This window comes from Onychostruthus taczanowskii, unplaced genomic scaffold, assembly GCF_017590055.1.
Source record: "Onychostruthus taczanowskii isolate IOZ18803 unplaced genomic scaffold, ASM1759005v1 scaffold42, whole genome shotgun sequence".
NCBI classification, from domain to species: Eukaryota; Metazoa; Chordata; class Aves; order Passeriformes; family Passeridae; genus Onychostruthus; species Onychostruthus taczanowskii.
Genome location: NW_024501682.1, coordinates 1,438,392 through 1,457,655, shown reverse-complemented (window position 1 = coordinate 1,457,655; position 19,264 = coordinate 1,438,392). Strand labels below are relative to the sequence as shown.

The following is a 19,264-nucleotide window of genomic DNA, read 5'->3' as shown; positions in this document are numbered from 1 at the left end:
TGTTTGTTCCTGCATTAATTATGTCGGGACTGTTTTCAGTATTTATCTGCCATCAGTTCTCTACCTCTGGCTGTAAAATGTCCAAAGTTTTACTTTTTAACTGTATTATTATGTATGAGACTTTTGCACATGTCTGATAATTTCTGTAACCCTGCATAGGGGTGGTATTGTAGCTCTAATGATGAAAGTGATATAGTGGGAAAAGCAGTCAGAACAAATATGAAAAACAGGAAAGGGCTTTTCTGGGTATTTCAGTTGTTTTTCCTAGTGTCCATCAGCCCAGCCTCTGTAGGAAACTACCAGGAATGGTTTGTCTGCACAATATTTTGGCATTTTTAGGCTTAATAGTAGCAACATTTGTTCAGAGCAGATGGGTAAATGACAAAGAAAGCAAAACTATATATTTTGACTTTGGTCATGGCTCATGATATAGCAGTTATTTTTTAAATTAAATATAAACGTATTGTCAGGTTCTAAATAGCTGTGTTAAACTGAGGCAAAAAACCCCTACATTTTCCGTCTTGGCTCCACTGATGTTAATCTCAGGTTTTCTCCATGTGTCTGGATATTTTTTCTTACAAACAAATGGTGCTCAACTTTTAGTCAACTATAAGATTCAATATGCCTTTTATAAACCTGGAGGTGTTTAAATAGCAGAAAACCAAGTCAGATAAAGCATTAAGTAGATGTGAGTTTATTAAAACCTTATTCCAACAAAGATTCATGGACTTGCTTAGAAAAGTTGTGAGCAGACAGGATACAAGTGGATGATGAATTTATGAATTTAGGCTCACGTTTCTTGCAAGACATGGGTGCACACAGGTTTTAGTTACTGGGGCTCAACATGATAAAAACTCACTTAGATCCAAGGAAGTCCCATGTCCCAATGCTACCAGCATTGGCCATCAGCCGAGGTGTTCTGTTGAAGAAAGACGTTTTAGGCATGTCAGGCTTTGTGAGGGGCTCCACTGTCTCTCATGCATGCTTCAGTGGGTTGATGTCTGGATTGTGCTCTGCTGTTTTCTGTGAGCTTTGTGGGGAGGATGGAAGGGGAAGCAGAGACTGGCGCTGGGCGGGACCAGGGAGTTGCTTGGGTTCTTCTCCCCCACCTTGCTGGATAACTAAGGGAGGGCACTTGTTCCCTGCAAGGATCTGCTGCAGTTGTGGAGTGGCTACTTGCTGTATGTGGCAGCATCACAGTGCTTGGGACCCATAATCAGAGATTTTAAAAGAATAATTTTAACAAGTGAAGGTAGTGTGACAGTGAGAGGAAGTAAATGTTGGTTGCTGTCACTGAGGTTGTCTATGATCATTTCTACATTTTCTTCTTAAGCTTTTAATGACTTCCCAAAGCCCAGCAGAACTCAATGCAGATGAAGCGTTTTTCACTGATTTCAGTGAGCTGTGAATTGCACCCCAAGTTTGCAGGCCTGTTTCACAGAATCACAGAATACCAGGTTGGAAGGCCCCTCAAGGACGATCTGGTCCAGTCTGGAAGATCTTGCACTGTTTTGTTTTACTCTGTAAGGTTCTTGTTAGCCCACTCTTGCAGCCTGTTCCACTGTTCCTGCAGTGCCTCTTCCTGCTGAAGTGTCTGCTGCCCCGTTTAGCTTGGTATCCTTGGCAAGCTTTATCAGGGTACATTTGATTCTGTCTTCCAGACCACTTACGAATTTATTAAACAGCAGTGGGCTCAGCATTGGGGGTCCAAACTTGTGTCACTTTGTCCTTGGTGAATCCATGCTGGCCTTTCCCAATCACTTGCTTCATCTGATTTGTGATAACCCCCTGCAGGATTTGTTCTGGAACTTTCTCCAGGGACTGAAGATGGCTGACAGGCCTATAATTTCTCAGGTTCCTCTTTAAGCTCTTCTCGTGGATAGGGTGGCATCAGCCGCCTTCCAGTCTTTTGGGATATCCCCCAATCCCTTTGACTTCTCCAAGATCACGTAGAGTGGCCTCGCAGTGATTTCAGCCAACATTCTTAACACCCTCAGGTGCTGAGGCCTTCCCTCAAAGCCATCCAGGCAGCAGCATTGACAAAAACATATGTGTTGTTTTCATTTAGGTAATTTAAGATGCCTTGTCTAGATACCTCTTCTGCACTGGGTGACAGCCTGATTATATCTCCCACATCTTTGACTTTCATTAATCCCTCCCTTCCTGGCTGCTGTACCTGCGCTTGTTTGTGTGATACTTGTCATGTAGGTTGCAAGCTCTGGGCCAGCAAATCTCCTGTCAGGGAGAGCATTCACCCTGCCTCTGGGTTCTCTGTCAAAGCCGCATGAGGTGCTGTGGAATCTTTACAGTTCCTGCAATGCAGGCAAGATGTTGTTTTACTTATTGCATCAACATAACCCATTGCTCATTTTTCGGTAGATGCCAAGCTGAGTAAGAATAAAAGATTTACTTACTTGTATTTCAGTCTGTAATTTGAAGTCTGTGGGTGTATCTATCCCAGAGATTTGACAATGAAGCAGTCTCTCACAATCAATAAGGGAAAGGGGTTCTTGGTTGTTCTTCAAAGGAGTTGGAGTGCTGATAGTTGCTCTCTGCCACAGTGACTTAAAAGATAGAGTAACCTGGAGATACTGTATTGAATAGAAGTTAGTTTTTTGTTGTGTTGCAATAGCAAACTCATTGTCACAAATCTGCTCATGCTTTGGGGCAAGCTGGTGCTGGGAGATAGTCACATGTGGGGAAAATCTAATTTCCATTATTTTGTTTTGTTTAGATACGTCACTTTGAGATCGCAGAATGAAAGCAGCATGAAATGTTATGGCAAAGACAGCACAGGAAGATACGAGAATCTCACAAATCCTCAAAAATCAGGTAATGTCAGAGCATCCTATGTCCAGTTTTTCAAAGGCTGTCTTGTTTAATAATGTTCCGTGCTTTTTGATGGTTTTTCAAAATTTGGGCTTCTGAATCTCTGTGAGTTTATTGATGGACTTCTCAAATCTGGTTAGTTGTGTGTTGGCTGTGTATCTGGTAGAATATTGTTTGGTGTTCCACAATATGTATGACACAGGAGATATACACACATATCTTAAAGGACTACTTTGGCTATATTGTCTCATACAAGCAAAAGGACATTAACTTAAGAAAAAAAGAAGCAGCAACCATGGCGGTCAGGTTTTCTTAGCCATTGGATTTGACTTGGCTCCATTGCTAGGCACCAACATGGCCTATTTTAGAGGGATGGACTTCTCAGAGGGTCCTGCAGCTGCATTTCTCAAAACTCTCTCCTCTGGGGGAGACACTGGGCTCAAAAGAGCTGTTCCCTCCCCACTGAAAGCTTAGCCATATGCTATTTTCCATATATTACTACTTGTGCTTGATTTTTTTGATTGTTTAGCTCTCTCAGGATGTTTCCTCCTTGGCCTGTTTTTGCAAATCCTTGCATATGTTCTTTGACTGTTTCGAAGCATTTCCAGCTACCGAAAAAGGCAATCGCATTGCACTCTGCAGAGGGTAAACACTACAGAGGTCAGGAAGAAACTGCTTAAGTGCATTACAAGGGTGCTCACCTTAAACTAAACTTGGAGGCTTATCATGGCTGTGGTCACAGCAATAGCTGATGGATTAGTGTTTGAAAATTTCCCCCTCTCCCCCAAATCAACAGCAGTGACCAGAGGTTGTAATGTAGCCACATACAGTAAATGAATGAGGACTGACCTCTCTGTCCTAAGTTCATTTCATGTTTGCAAAACCAGGATCTTGCTGGGGAATAACAAATGGCTCAGTTCAGTAATAGAAGTAAACTAAAATATGAACCCAAAGACAATTTTGATGATAGGACATGTTTATTTTCCAGGAAGTGTTTGAGAGTATTGCCCTTGATGTAGGACTTGGCAGAAGGGAATTTGTCTCAACCTAGCAGTCAGTAAACCCAGGTTGGCTGAAGAGACTTCAAATCAAGTTTCACTTGATCTAATATGCAGTAAAGTATCAGAAAATATTAAAAAAAATAAAATACTGTGTTTGTCACAGTAGCACCTTTAGTTAGTTCTGTCTTTGGTATATTTTCAGTCATGGAGTATGCAATTCAAGTGCCCTTCTGACCTTAAGTCAAGGCTTGTATTTTGTTTTTATTTCTAATCAGTATTGTGAGGAGATCACATCATTTTATATTTGCCATTTTTATGAAGTAATGTGATAGCTGCTTGTGTTGCAGTTCTCCAAACCTTTCACAGTACCTTGAAACAATTCAGTGACAGCAAAGATAAACAGATTTGTTGAAGCAACCTTCTTTGTTTCTTTGGGACTCATGAAATTGTATCTTCCTTACACTAAATTAATTTAATGACTTTATTTAGAAATCAGCCTTCTCTTTTTGAATAACCACAATAATTTTGCTAGTTTGGGGAAAAAAATATTTTCATTAAATTACTAATGCTTTAGAATGCATTTTTTACATAGATCAAAACAAGAGGAAGATGTGTCTGTTTGTCTTCCTCTTTTCTTCTCCTTTTCTAGAGACTTTCCTGAGATGATCAACTGTTGTTTTTCCTGTTGGGTTTGGTGTTTCGTTTTTTGGGGCTTTTTTCTTGGTTTTCCTTTGCTGCTTTTTTTTAAACTTCATTGAAGTACAGAAATTACTCTGTTCTCTTCCATTGCCATCGTTGTTCTCCCCTCCCCCAAGTCCAATGTGTTTTTTATTAAACTGAATTAGGACATTCTAGTCTCTCTTAAGAGTGGAAATGGGAACAGCTTAAATGAGCAGCCACATGAGACTCAACAGCCTTTCCAACTGCACTGCAGAAGCTTAGCTGCAAAGAGAATGATAATTTTTGAAGGATTTGTGCAACTGTTGAAGAACTACCAGCATTAATATTAAAAAGCAGCTTATCCATTTTTCCTTTTCCATTTTAAGAGTATATAGCTTTCTTACTATGCTTGCTATAAAAGTCAGTCCTAAATATTTTGCTTCCTTTCAATCCTCTTCCCTTTTGTAATTTCTCTATTTGCATACTTTCTCATATACTGAAGCGGTTCTTTGTTGTTGGTTTTGCCTAAGAACGTCAACCTCTGGGTTTGAGTGCAGATACAGGCGTGGGTTTGTGATCTCATTCAAAACCAGCCAAAACTGAATTGCAGCAGAAACCATAGGAGCAATTGTATCCAGGATTTTGATGAAAAGGTTTTCATCCCTAAAAACATTTGTCCTTGAGGTAGCTGTAGAAAATTTTTGGTCCTTGAAATCCATATTGCTACTTCAATATTTATTCTAACCAAAACAGCCATGAGCCTGATACCTTCTGACCCTTATTTTCAGTCTCTGCCTCTCTTTATTGCTATATCAGATGTCTTCAGGATATCTATAGATACTTAAAAAAAAAAAAAGTAGGTCTTTGAGTTATCATCTCACCCCTCTTTCCCTTTTCCTCTCTGCTGGCTCACCCAACCACCTTGCCTGGCACTGGAAATTATTCATTCTCTTTGAGTACTGTGCTGATTTTTTCACAGGCTTATATTCTTTGCCAAGGGAAGAGAAAAAAAAATAAAAAAAAGGAGCAGGGGCTTGAACTCTGGTTGCATAAAAAAGTTATGAGGGCAAACCTGGTATCAGAACAGGGCACAAGAGCACAGGGGTCTCTGAAATATGCCATTCTTACTCTCCTAATTCTGTGCTTCTCAGCCTTCCAGCATTACTCTGGTCTGAAAGACCTAGGGACAGTGCCAGCTTCACACCTGAAAGCTGTGTGTGTGCAGTGCAGGTGGGTCTGTTCTTGAGCAGCACTCCCTTACTTTTCAAAGCTGCTCCTCTGGGTGGGGTCACAGTGGTGTAGCGGCCAGCTGAAAACTGTGCCTGTCTGTGCCCAGCCTTAAGGCTGGGTTATGGTCGGCCCGTGGCTCGGCTGCTGGTACCACTGGTGTGAGCAGAATGCAGGCTGTCAGGGAAGGAACTGCTGTTTATTCCTGTGTCTATCCTAAAGGAAATCAGAGAGCAAGATGATGTGAATGATGGCTGTCTTGGTTTAGGAATAGCTTGGCAGGAGATCTGACAGTTCTGAGTAACAAAACAGGTCAATAAAAACATTCCCATAAAAAGGCTAAAAAATGAATGAGAGAAACACTGGTTTGTTTCTGTGGAAGCTCAGTAGGGGAAAAAAATTAAATGAAAGAAGGGAGAGGAGAACTTGATTTTGTCTTTCATATTACCTGAAGTTAAGAGTGAAGCTTATATTCCAGTGGCAGAAAGAGTCACTCAAGAGAGCCCTGTCAGCCTGTGTGACTGAGGGGTGGTATAGCACGGTTAAAACACAAGAACGCACAGCAATGACACATTGCTAAGCAGGCCTTAAGTGTTACAGTTTGGGCTGCTAAGGGTGGTGGTTAACTCTGCTTTAACAGACGTTTTACCATCCCAGGGGGAGGGAGGGACATGAGGAGGGATGGTGCCCAGCAAATGAATATCTGCTGATGCTGTCGCTTGTGAGTAGCTACGGATACTCTGTCCTGCAAAAGCTGGTTGAACATGGAGGAGTGTGGGCTTTTTTGCTGTCTTATCCAGTCTTCTTCTTTTCAGGCTAGCTAGTAATTAATCTATAAAAGCATGTAGATTTTTAGCTTAAAGGGACAGCTGAAAAACTTGAAATAAGTTGGACAAACTGTAGGATCCAATTCCCTTTTGATACACAGCCATGCAGCCTACTGAGATGGGTTAGATTAGAGCTGTAATAACTTTACAGCCTTTTAGAGAGTCTGCTTCCTTCAGCATTTGCTCTCATACAGTCTTTTGTCATCCCTCTCCATTAACTCAGTTCTGAAACTGGCTCTGGCTGACATTCAGCCCTGGTTTTACAGCACACACCCAGCCCTACTTTTATGCATCGACTTATTTGTAGTGGATGTCTCGTTCTGAAATTCATGTGAATTCAGGCAGTTCAATTGTGCGCCTGTCATTTGATCTGTAATTTTACTCAAGTTGAAAAATTCTGTGGGTTTTGGCTTCTGTGGTGTGTGATGGAGCCAGAAGTGTTCATTTTATATAACTACCATCTTCTTAGTATTGCACTGTCTGTTGTCTTCTCTAAGTTTATAGAATGGTCTGGATTGGAAGGGATCTTAAAGGCCATCTAATTTCAACCTCCCTGCTGTTAGCAGTTCCACTAGACCAGGCTGCTCAGAATGCCATCCATCCTGACCTTACACACTTCCAGGGGTGAGACATCCACAGCTTCTCTGGACAATCTGTTCCAGTGCCTCATCACCCTCACAGTGAAGAATTTCTTCCTGATATATAATCTAAAACTACTCTCTTTCACTTTGAAGGCATTCCCCCTTGTCCTGTCATTACCTGCTCTCATAAAAAGTCCCTCACCATCACGCGCATAGGCTCCTTTAAGGTACTGGAAAGCCCCAATTAGATCAAGGCCTTCACCACAAGTCCTTCTCTTCTCCAGGCTGAACAATTCCAATTCTCTCAGCATTTCTTCACAGGAGAAGTGCTCCATCCCTCTAATCATCTTGGTCGCTTCCTCTGGAGCCACTCCAACAGGTCCATGTCCTTCCTGTGCTGGGAACCCCGCAGCTGCTTCTGGCTCTGTGGTGATAGACTTTACAAGGGAGAAAAATTGGATCACCTTCATTGAAGACGGGTATTTCCTTCCCACTCCAAGTTTACCAGAATTAAGTTATGGCATACTTCCAGGAGAGCCTATTTGTATTGCCTTCCAGTTGTGTTTGAAAAGGGAGACAGCTGGAGTGTGTAAAGGCATTCCAGCCAGTTTGGTGGGCCCCTGGCTTTCAGTCGGGAGGATGGAGCTGTAGAAGTTGCAGGGAACCTTTGTCGAAATGACGAGAAAAGAATTGGAGCAAACCCTTGTCTCTGTTGAAATCAATTGAGCTACCATTAGCATGAGTCCAGATTTCATCCATAAACTTAAGTAGGGTATTTCTTTTTCTAGGCAGCCTACAGAAATGTTTCTGTCTGTTGGCATTTGTTTTCATGTTTCTTTGTAACGATTGCATAATTGGGATGTATCTGTAGTGTCAGAAATGTAATAGGTTAAGTAGCATAAATGACTGTTAGGAAGAGAAGAAACACAGAACTGCAAAACCGTTGTTGCTTTTAACTCCTACCAGTTTAGTTGTTCAGTTTAACCATTCAGTAGTCAGAGCTGTTGTGGTAAATGGCAGTGTTTGGTGTTCAGGCACCAGTGCTAAACACAAAGGAGAAAAAGCACCCTTTATTTCCTTTCTCTTAAATGGAAATCATTCAGTATACTGCTAATGGTTTCTCAGTTGGCCAGAGACTAACTTTGCTGCCCCTGAGCCTTAATGATGTCATGATAAACTCTGGTTTTAATCTGACAAGAAATGTATACTGTTAGGATTTTGTTAAAGCTGATAGCAAATGCTGTGTATACAGCATCAAGCCCTTGAGTTTAAGCCTTTAGTTCAAGTACTAAAAAAAAATTGGTATCTAAGGGACTGGTTGATTACTGATTATGCTTTTATCAATGTGCATATCTGGGTTTTTTTCTGTTACCTGAAGGTAGAATAACAATGCTTTTTAAACATTTTCATTTTTTTCTCCAGATGAGTGATGCCTTTGAAAAGAATGTTTTCATCTTTCTTTTATTTTTATTTTGGGGGAGGGGAGATGAGTGTTTGAAAACAATGCAATTTTTTTCAAATGTGATTCTCATAGTGACTAAACTTTCCAGTCCTTTTGTGACTTGATTGGTATTTTAATGTAATATCCCGTTATATTTTTTTAAAGCTTTTTACAGATGTTTCTGTATGACTCTGATGATAAGTCTGTAATCTGCCTGACCAGCAGCGTGTCCCAGCTCTCAAACCAGAGCTGAGTTGAGGGTGCTAGAGCTGCTGGAGAGGAAATGTTAATGAACCAGTTTCAATATATTTTTTTTCATTCTGAGAGAGGGGAAGAAAAGTGTCTGTGCTGATGCCACAGATATAAAACCTCTTGACTGCTTTCCAGTGTCCTGCAACCTGTGACAGGTAACTCCTAGGTGAAAGGGTGCAGTAAGTGGAATTTGGCACATGCCCAAGGGACAGCACTTTTTGTGGTGACTACAGCACTAGCTGTGGCTACTAGTACAGTCCACAGCATCTGCCACTGTGGTGCTCCTGCCTGTGGGAAGCGAAGGGGTCAGGGGCCTGGTTGGCCCCTTGATACATATTTGTAATGAAATCAGGCTGTTTGCTACCTTAAGTCTCTTACTGTCCTTACTCCTGGAATTCTTGTGGTCTTTTAATTGTTTCCTGGAGAAATTTGTTCTCCCTCACTGGTTTGTATTGTTTCTTGTCCTTTGACTAGTACTTGTCATTTCAGACTTTAAAAAGAAGGGCCGAATTCAAGGAGCTTGGTGTAAATTACAGCTCTGCTAATAGGTGAAATGTGACATAGCTCCTATGCAAAAGGTGTATCTATAGATCCAGTAGTACTGTTTTTATGGGAAGATGTGTTCTGAGCATCTTGACTGAGCTTCCTTAACTTGGCAGGCATAAAAGGAGATGCACGTTCCCTCTCTTCCTCTGAACGTTGATGGCCTTTCAGTGTGAAACACCATACAGTGTTTATTTTTACGCCCTTTTAATGTTTTGTGGAGGGTTTGTTTAGTTTCCCTTCATAATTTTTAATAGGAAGTCTTTGAAGTTGGGTCATGGATGAAAAACCCTGTTGGCAGCCTGACTATTCATTGTTGACTCCTATCTTCTTTAATTGTTCATCTATAAAAATCTGGAAGGGAGTTTGTTCAGAGAAACTGTGAAGCAATGTATATTTCTGGAAAGGGGAAATAAACTTGCAATTATTCTCAGCTATTATTTGTCACGTGAAGATGTTACATTCTGATGGTTGCAGGTGGTTTACACAAAAACTATACACACTGCAAACCCTCTTCATTGGGAGCCATGGTTCTCTGTTATACACTATGCTAGAATGGAAAAGGTTTTTTTCTGCCTGCAGCTATGTATTACCCTTATTTGCTATTGCTAGCACACACTCTCCTCAATATGCATCCAGCAGTGGTTAAAATTTTCTCCATCGTTGATTTCACATTTATCCACGTAGATGGAGGATTCTTCTAAGGTTAGAAAGGTAAGGACATGAGTGTGCAGGAGTCTTTGGTGGAGAGCACTGCATTCAGAAAATCAGATGTGAAGGAAGCAGAGTTAAGGTATTGGTTTAATATTTCTGTGTCCTTGTTCAAGATCTGCTTTTATTTTAAAATGTATTTATGAATGCTTAAACATTTTGTAGCTCTGTGCATATGTGTGACTGTAGACACAGTGATTGCTTCATATTGTGGAGTAGTAAAACAATCCTATCATGTGCTTATGTATTTTTTATTCTTCAGAAACAGTACAGACATCTGTAAAATGTTGAGTTACAGTTTATATACTAAAAATTATAAAAGGCTGCATTCAGTATAAATTTGTCTGTTAAAATCATGCAACACAAAGAAGGAGGGGTGAGAAGGTAGAACAGAAGTTGGAGTTCAGCATTCCTGATGTAAGGTGACTAGTCAGAAAAGATCTCAACTGACTGGTTTGATCTTAGTAGAAATACTCTAGGTCAATCAGCCTCACCTGCATCCCTGGAAAGGCAATGAAACAGCTCATTCTGGATGTCAGCTCTAAGGGTGTGGAGAAAAATAAGGTTATCAGGAGTAGTCAACAAGAATTGTCCAAGGAGAAGGAATATCTTGACCTCTCTGATAGCCTTCTGTGATAGAATGTGAGGCTGTATGGGTAGATGAGGGGAGACCTTGACTTCGGCAAGGCTTTTGACACTCTCTCCCGCAACATCCTCAGAGGTAAGCTCAGGAAGTGTGGGTTAGATGAGTGAGGTGGATTAAGAACTGCTTGAAGGGATGACCCCAGAGTTCTGCACAGTGGTGCAGAGTCTGATTGCAGGCGTACTGCTAGTGGTGTTCCCTAGGGGCCAGTACTGGGTCCAGCCTTGTTCAACTTATTTCTCAGTGATCTGGATGAAGGGACGGAATATACTCTAAGCAAGTTTGTTCCTGATACAGAGCTGAGAGGAATGTCTGTTTTGTCAGCAGCCTGGGTAGATATTCAGCAAGAGCTGGACAGGCTGGAGAGTTGGGTGGAGAGATCTTAATGAAATTCTATGAAGGCAGGTGCAGGGGCAGCACCTGTGGAAGAATAACCCCCTAAACCAACACAGGGGGCTCAGCTGCTGGAAAGCAGCTCTGTGGAGAATGACCTGGGAGTCCTGGTGGACAACAAGCTGTCCATGAGCCAGCCGTGCCCTTAAGGTCAAAAAGGCCAAAGGTATCCAGGGGAGCATGAGGAGGACCATTGTCAGCAGGTCAGGACAGGTGATCCTGCCTCTATTTTGCCCTAATGGGGCCTCATCTGAAGTGCTGTGTCCAATTCTGGGCTCTCTAGTTCAATAAAGGCAAAGACAACTAAAAAGAGTTTAGTGGAGGGTTGTAGAGGGGATAAGGGGACTGGAGCATCTCTTATGAGGAGAGGCTGTTTAGCCTGGAGAAAATGGGATTTTATCAATGCATAGAAATATCTTAAGGGAAGGTGTCAAGTGGATGGAACCAGGCTCTTTTCACTGGTGCCCAGCAACAGAACAAGAGGCAATGGGCACAAACTGAAACACAGAAGTTCCATCTAAATATGATGCAAATATGATCCATCCTTACTTTGAGGGGGTCAGAGCACTGGAACAGGCTACACAGAGAGGCTGTGGAGTCTCCTCTGGAGATATGCACAGGTGTACCTGCTTTAGAAGGGGTTTGCAGAGGTCCCTTCCAACCCCAACCATTCTGTGATTTTGTGAGTCTATGACTTGCCTTGATAATCAACTGACTAAAACTAGTCATGAGAGCACAGTATATGGCTGACTAAAACTGCTTGAATGTTTATATTCTTTATGGGAAAAGACAGTTTTGAAGAATAAGCTTTTATTGGTTTGGCAGAATGATTTTATCGGAGCACTAAAGGAAGAGGCAGAATAATAGGATGAGATGAAGTAATCTAACTGCTCTGCAATAGCCCAGCTGCTACAATTTTGCATCTGATTATGTATTTCAAACGAGAAGATTTTACAGTTTCCTTTGAGGCAATAACAATTACACTTTATGGAAAGAGCCAGCACTTACCTTGTCTTTTTCTTACTCTGCAGGTGCTTGGCACACTAAACTTACTGATCTGTGTAGGATTTGTGCTGTGGTCCATTCATTGAAGATGTGAAACAACATCGAGTCTGAGATTGGAATTACTGACGGACTGGAGGAAATTTTAGTCCTTGTGATACACATGGACATGCTGAATTATAAGTAATTCTAGCTTCTTCTCCCCTCCCCTCCCTTCCCCTCACTCAGCTATCTCAGGGTTCATAGAGATTTCAATAGTTTGTGTGCCTGTAAGTTTGGAACAGAAGTGACCAAAAATGGGGGACCAGCAGTTGTACAAAACTAATCATACTGCCAACAACAATGAGAACTTGTACTACGAACAACACCAAATGAACTCCCTTCCATCTCTAAATCATAGCTATGGGACATCTGTTATGGATGCTCCCCAGGCGTCCCCTCTCTCCCCTCCATTTCCCCAAGATTCAAGGGACAGTATAGCGTTGCCTGTAGGTTCAAAAAGTCTTGGGTCGATGGATACATCTAGACAAAGCAGTTGGACACATTCTGGCTCAGGAAACCATGTCCCAGCGAGGAACAGTTTGAATAATCAAAGCGCAATGTGGAGCCCCCTCGGGCAGGGGGAGTCCCATGACGGATACCAATATTCTTACCCGCAACCAAGTGAAAACCGATCGCAAAAAATTACCAGTGGGGTCCTGCACAAATTGGACTCCTTTACACAAGTATTTGCTAACCAAAATCTGAGAATTCAAGTCAACAACATGGCTCAGGTTCTGCACACCGAGCCTTCGATGGTGGATAATTCTGGTGACAGTGCGCTCAGGCAGCTGCTGTCCCAGAAGCCGGCGGTTGAGCAACAACCCGTAGCTTCCACCGTACAGAGATACCAACCAGTGCCACAGCAAACGCACCAGAATTTTGCAAGCACACAGCAAAAGCAACAAATGCAAGTCATGCAGCACCAACAGTTGTACTACGACTACCAGCAGCACTTATCACAGATGCAGATGCATTCTGCGTTCCAGCAGGGCCAGGCGCACGTTCCGCAAATGCAGTCCCAGCAGCTCCTACCGCAACAGATGCAGCACTTGCAGCAGCCTCAGTACTACGCTCAGCCCCAGCAGGGACACCAGCGGCTCTCGCTCCAGGAGATCCAGCAGCAGCCTCCGGCTCGGCAGCAGCGGCAGTGTCCAGTGCAGATCGCTCAGTATTACCAAACACAGCCTGTCATGCAGCAGTTACAGCAGCAGCAGCAGCAGATGCAATTGCCGCTCCCTCCGTATCACAGGGAACCTGATCCAAAGACTATGCATGAGCCACACCAGTACTCTCAGGATCCCAGTCATCCTGTGCAGCTTATCCAGTTGGGAGCAGTGCCTCAGTATTGCTTCCAGGATCCCCACGAACAGTACAGGCACTTGTACCCCCAGAGTTTACTGCAGCAGCAGCAGCAAGATCAGCAGAAGCAGTACCTGAGTGAGAGCAGAGTGCCATCCCTGAACTCCCACATTGGCCTCACTCCGCCAGATACCGCTGAGGATCCTGCACGGCAGGAGATTAATTCCGTAGGTAATGCTGTCCCTCATCGAACTCTTTTGCCACCCTCTGGAGTTCATCTGAACAACAAAAGCTCTCAGCAAGACTCTCCCAGCACCACGTGGCCTCAGGTAGGTGGTATTTTAGATCCATGCCCAGCCAAATTTGTTTGCAGAAGAGTAGCAAAATGTGGAAACTAAGCAGTTTCGGCAGAGACAGAAGGTTAGGATGTGAGCTGTGGGCATCTCTGGGATGGGGAACTATTGGGAAACTTCATGACCAGACTCTGGTCTGCAGCTCAGGGTTGGCTCTGGGCCAGGCTAGCTGCAGCACAGAACTGTTGCTGCGAGGCTGCAGCTTTCCTTGTGAAAGGTTTTGGGAAGTTCTGCTTCGGTTTCTGGGAAGGAAGGACCCAGTTACAACAAAGCCTGCCTGCTTATTTTTCAATGCTGCAGGCTGTTGTTCAGGAGCAGTTAGTCAACTCTGTTTCCAAAAGCAGTGCTTCTGGGTCAAAGCAGAGGCTTCAAACAGCAGGTGAGTGAAGCAAACTTGAACTAGCAGTGCTCACAGGGGCAGATTTGATGTCTGGCTCTCAACTCAGAGGCTTTTTAATAGTAGTAAAATAGTATGTAAAATGCAGACTTAATGCTGTGAGTACCTTCATTTACGCAATATTTCCTGAAGAATTATTTTATCAACTTTTTTTCCCTCTTTTCCATTCTCCTGTTTTGATAGCAGATACAACTGTCAGATGGCAGACTGCAGCCACTGTCCCCAGAACAAAGGTATTTTTAAAGGATTCTTTTTGTCTTTCTAATAAAAGATGAGAAATGGCAATTTGATGAGATCTGTATTTAGAGGGAAAAGCATACAGTCTGTATGTGTAATAATTGTTTCTCTTCCAGAAACACCTTTAGCTTTATGCTTTCTGATTTTAAGTTTGTATGATTTCCAGCACCCCCCCCCATAGCAATAGACTCAAATAAATACTTTCTTTAGATATAAAAAAAAAAAAAAAAAAAAAAAAAAAAAAGAAAAAAGGAAAAAAAAAAAAAAAAAAAAAAAAGGAAACCAAAGAAGAACCAAAAGCAAGGGAGCTCCAGTGTTGCATTTATAAGAAAAGGGATGCTGTATGGTCTGGATTTGTGCCTTTGGCAGCAGAGATCTTCTGTTTGTTTCTTAAGGTCGCACCTCTGAAGGGCCAAGATGTCCGTCGGAGTGGTTGCCTACCATAAATTAGAGGCATTGTGTCCAAGTACTTGTTAATTGCTGTCACAAGTTGGGAAATGCAGGTCTGCCATGGTAGAACTCATGGGTCTCAGATTTTTTGTATTGATGAGCGTGTCCTGCTCAAAACTTCCCTTTTCCCCATCTTGGGAGCAGCTGATCTAGGTGATTGGCCATGTATTCCACAGCAGTCACCACATACTTACTTGTGACTTCATTACCATCTAGCTGTAAAATTTTATTAACTTCCTTGATTAAAAAAGCTCCCTCTGCAACAAAGGGAACATGCCAGACTAATGTTTTTTCTTCTGTTCCATGCTTTTAAAAAATGAAAATAAAAATAGTGGCCAGAACAGAGAAACACTTCCTGAGAGAGCTGATGCGAAGAACAAGCTAATGTGTTCAATATGCTTGAAGGAATTTAAGAGTTTGCCTGCTCTAAATGGTCACATGAGGTCACACGGAGGAGTAAGAGCATCTCCTAACTTCAAACAGGTAGCAGTCCAGTTGACTTCAGTATTTGGCACAGTCCTTTTGTGTTGATGCTTGCTTGCTTTGCCATGCTTTGCTTTGCTGTCAAAACTTGTTCTTCTCAGCACTGTTTTGTTATGTCATACCCCATGGAAGTAGAAATGCACATAATTCTGTTAGTTTGTAGGCCAGAAGTCTTGTTTTGAAGACAGAGGCAGTGGTGGAGGACAGATCAGTGTTTGTCCTTCTCTGTTTCTCTGCACGTTACAGAACACCCTACCAAGTCATGTCAGGAATGTCTAATTTTTTTCCTCCTCATGTTTGTTTATTATATTAGAAATACCAGGAACATCAAGTCTTCCTTATTTTCATTTGAACTACTTGGATGACTAAGGAATATTTATTGGAAGCCTTCCCAGGCTTTAACTGGAGGAGCAGAATTGTTGAATCTTTGACAGCTTTCTTCCAAAGTGTTTTAGTTGTAATAGGTATCAACAAATACCAAACCAAAAATGTGTTTGAGTTGTTCTGCATAAAAATAACTTGCCCTGACAGTTAGTCTTTATCCTGGTATTTTAGAAATTCTGTCCTAACAGGCAATACCATAGGAGGGCAAAAAGCTACCAGAGTTCCAGAGTTTGTGCTTTTGTTCTTAGCTGGGTGATGGAGAATTCTGTGTTTGTAGCGATAAAAAGAGACATGTTTGTCTCCCCTCCTGCAAGTCACATTGCAAAGATGCTTCAGGTGATTCTTTGTCACCAAGACTGAATCCTACGTAGGAGTCACAAGTAAGCCGCTGACTTCATTTGAGGCAAAGGAAGCCCCCAGAAGGAACACTGTTGTGTGTTTTGTAACCCTGGCCACTTCTTTTCAGCCATGGTGCACACGTTGTGTGGTGCATCGGTCCAGAAGCAGCGCTCCCTCACTGGGCTGAAAGCCTTTAATTGTCTGTGCAGGATGAAGGAGAGAAACCACCACAGCAGCCGCTGTCTAAAGAGGTGGATGGCCTCGCGCCCATCGTCATGCCAGTGTCTGTCCCTGTAAAGCTTCTGTCACCTGAGCCCAGCACACAGCCCTCTGCCAGCACTGCCACAGTCACAGACAAGCCTGCCAACTCTGTGTCAGATGACGAGATGCCCGTTCTCGTGAAGATGACTTACTCTCCACCGTGCAGTCCAAAAGTGGCCAACCCCTGCTCATCCTCTGTGAGTGCTGTGTTTCTTGCCACTAACTGTCCTGTGCTTGTTAAATCCCTTTGCTTGTAGTGTTGCTACTTTCTAAAACATCTGTATTTTAGAATACTTTCTGGAATCTTTATGATTCCCAATAAATAAAAAAGTCCTGTAGCAACAGAACATTTCTTCTTCAATCATCTGAAAATATTAATTTTCCTTTGCTTGAGGAATCAAGATAGTTGAAAACAAATAATTTGAAATTGGAATGTGATATTCTTTCATCCCACTAGAACAAAGGGATTTACTATCTTTTTACTGGTTTTGTTTTTTCCTTTTCAGGCCGCTTCATTGTTATGTTATTGCTTAAAATCGGCAGTTTTATTTCTTCCTGTTTTCTGAAGTCAGATATATGTGCTTCTCATTTCAGCCACAGAGAGTGCAGTGCTTAGAGTGTGTGCTCTAAGCAATATGAAACTCGGAGTTCTGCAGTGAAGTAATTTTTCCCCTTTCTCCCTGTGTGCATCAGCTCTAAGGGTTAATCACTGGGATTTCTGATACAGGGAAAATAGCTCTGCTTAGTGCTTACATTTCGCTTATAAAACTGAAGCGGTCAGGCAGCATGAGGAATTGAGTGCTTGAATGAGATGTGAGAATGCTCATTATTATTTTCCTGAAGGAGTCCTGGAGCAAGCAATATTTACTTCGTGTTCCGGTGTAGAAATGGATTCTGCTCGTTCCTTCAAATCCATTTTGGCAGACAACGCCATGATAAGGGATTACTGGGGAGTATTAGTACTGTATGGTATTATCTGTACAATGCAGGGAAATATCCTTGTGATATTTTTGATTTTCCTTCTCCATGTGAGGCTGATGGACAAATGAGGAATCAGCATTATACCAGCATGGGTGACTCCTTACAATATTCACTCCTGACTCTTCATTCAGACATACCCACTAATTTTAAATATATATAATATATATACATGTATATATAAAATCTTTCCTCTCTTCCTTTAAGACAGAGGTTTAACGTATAAACTTCCACTTTACTGTGAAAGCTGTCATTTTGCAATATTTAGTAACTCAGCAGTAGAATTCTTCATTTCTATTTCTAGTTCTGCTAAAGAATAGGGACAGTCTTTTTTGAATCCTCAAGTTCTGAGTGGGAGATCTTCTCTAGAGACACCAGTGTAGGTGGCTTGGACTTGTGTATTTCTGCAACATATATAAAGTGACTGTGATTAAATCTGCCAGTGTTTGGCAAAATGCACATTCATTCCCTCAAAATTATGCTTGTGGCCTTTGTTATTGCCCAAGCAAACCAGACTCACACAGTTCCCTCTCTGGACCCTATCCTTTATATAAGCAGTAGCATTGGAAACATTAAAAGATCAAAAGATCCACCATTTCTTCCTCTTCTGTAAAGAGATTGTGCCATTGGAGAGGGATGTTTTTTAATACCAAAGAACTGAAGCTGTGTTGCATTTCTTTATACTGTGCTTTGAGCTGTCCAGAAAAGCTCCCACAAAACTCAAGGAGTCGATGAAATGAAACAGTGAAAAGGAACTAAACATTCTACAAGGCTACAGGATGGTGAGCTGAGGCTAGCAGTCAAGTGACATCCATCAGGATCTGTCCAGAGTGGATCTGTCAAGGTGCAGCAGCAGGGCCTAAAAGTATGCATTCTGTCTTGGATAATGGGGATCAGTTACTAGAACTTCAGAAAAGTAGGGTGGTTCTTCAGGAGTGGTAGTGCACTGAGAGCCCATGGAGACCACTGTCTCCTTTACTGCTCAACGTGACCTTTTCTGACAGCAGTGTTGGCTCTGGGTGAAGCAGTGTAGGAGATGGAGGTGTTTAGGATTTCTAAGATGTTGCATTGGTTTGCTTTACACTTGTGAGAAAGGTGTACCAGCTCTTTCACACTTGGAGAGCAGAACAAAGTAAGTCCTTAATCAAAGACATGGATCTGGCCTTCCGGGTCTCTTTTTTAGGTTTTGGGTTGTTTGGATTTTTTCCCTTGAGTTTAGGGTTTTTCCCCCTTTCTCCTTTATGAACACTAAATGTTCACCATCTTGATAGACTCTGTCTGTCATTACAGGTAACTCTCACTGTTCCGAATGCCCATTATCAAAAAAATCCTCTGCAAGGCTGCATTTTCTTCCCTGCAGAAGCAAAATGCTTCCAAAATTAATTTTTTTTACAGAGGAAAAAATGTCAACAGCTGTTGGAGAGGATGTAGCCATGATCTAACAAAGAGGACAGGACCTCTGTAATCAAAAACATTTCCTCAAGCTGGAACTTATTAACATAAGGGATAAAGGGTGACAGTGCTAATGCTCATTTAACGTGATTTTTATTGGGTGAATGTGATTCTCAAAAACCACCCATGGTATAAAGATGTATGTTGTCTAAACATACATTGTAGTAATTTGCTTTACATAGTATTATAATTTACCAGATGATGCAGACATTCTGGAGTAACGCTATCAGAAATTTCTACTTCTTCCCAAATTTATTCTAAAGATGACTTACAGCTTAACTACCTAAAAGCAGTACATTTAATAATACTGTGTTCTCTACTAACTTCTGTGTGTTTTTAAAGCACAACCTGAGATAGTTTCTTCGTACCTTATCCCCACTCCCGCAAGAAATCCAGATTCCAGGTTTGCATAAATTCTGTATCTTCTGCTTCTGTATACTCTATTAAATTATTTTTAACATTCAAATTCTAGAAGTCTG

At 41.9% G+C, this 19,264-nt stretch overlaps 1 protein-coding gene across 6 annotated transcripts in view; it reads left to right on the top strand.

The window, feature by feature from the left end:
- TRERF1 (transcriptional regulating factor 1) overlaps positions 1–19,264 on the top strand; it is a 99,643-nt gene that overhangs the window by 67,268 nt on the left and 13,111 nt on the right. For 3 of the 6 annotated variants that reach the window (XM_041413632.1, XM_041413630.1, XM_041413631.1), the window contains 5 exons: positions 2,735–2,832; positions 12,140–13,780; positions 14,385–14,434; positions 15,221–15,371; positions 16,304–16,552. In XM_041413632.1, coding sequence (XP_041269566.1) covers positions 12,407–13,780; positions 14,385–14,434; positions 15,221–15,371; positions 16,304–16,552 — 1,824 coding nt within the window. In that variant the 5' untranslated portion in view covers positions 2,735–2,832; positions 12,140–12,406. The remainder of the gene's footprint in view (positions 1–2,734; positions 2,833–12,139; positions 13,781–14,384; positions 14,435–15,220; positions 15,372–16,303; positions 16,553–19,264) is intronic. The other 3 variants (XM_041413633.1, XM_041413636.1, XM_041413635.1) reach the window with 3 other exon arrangements.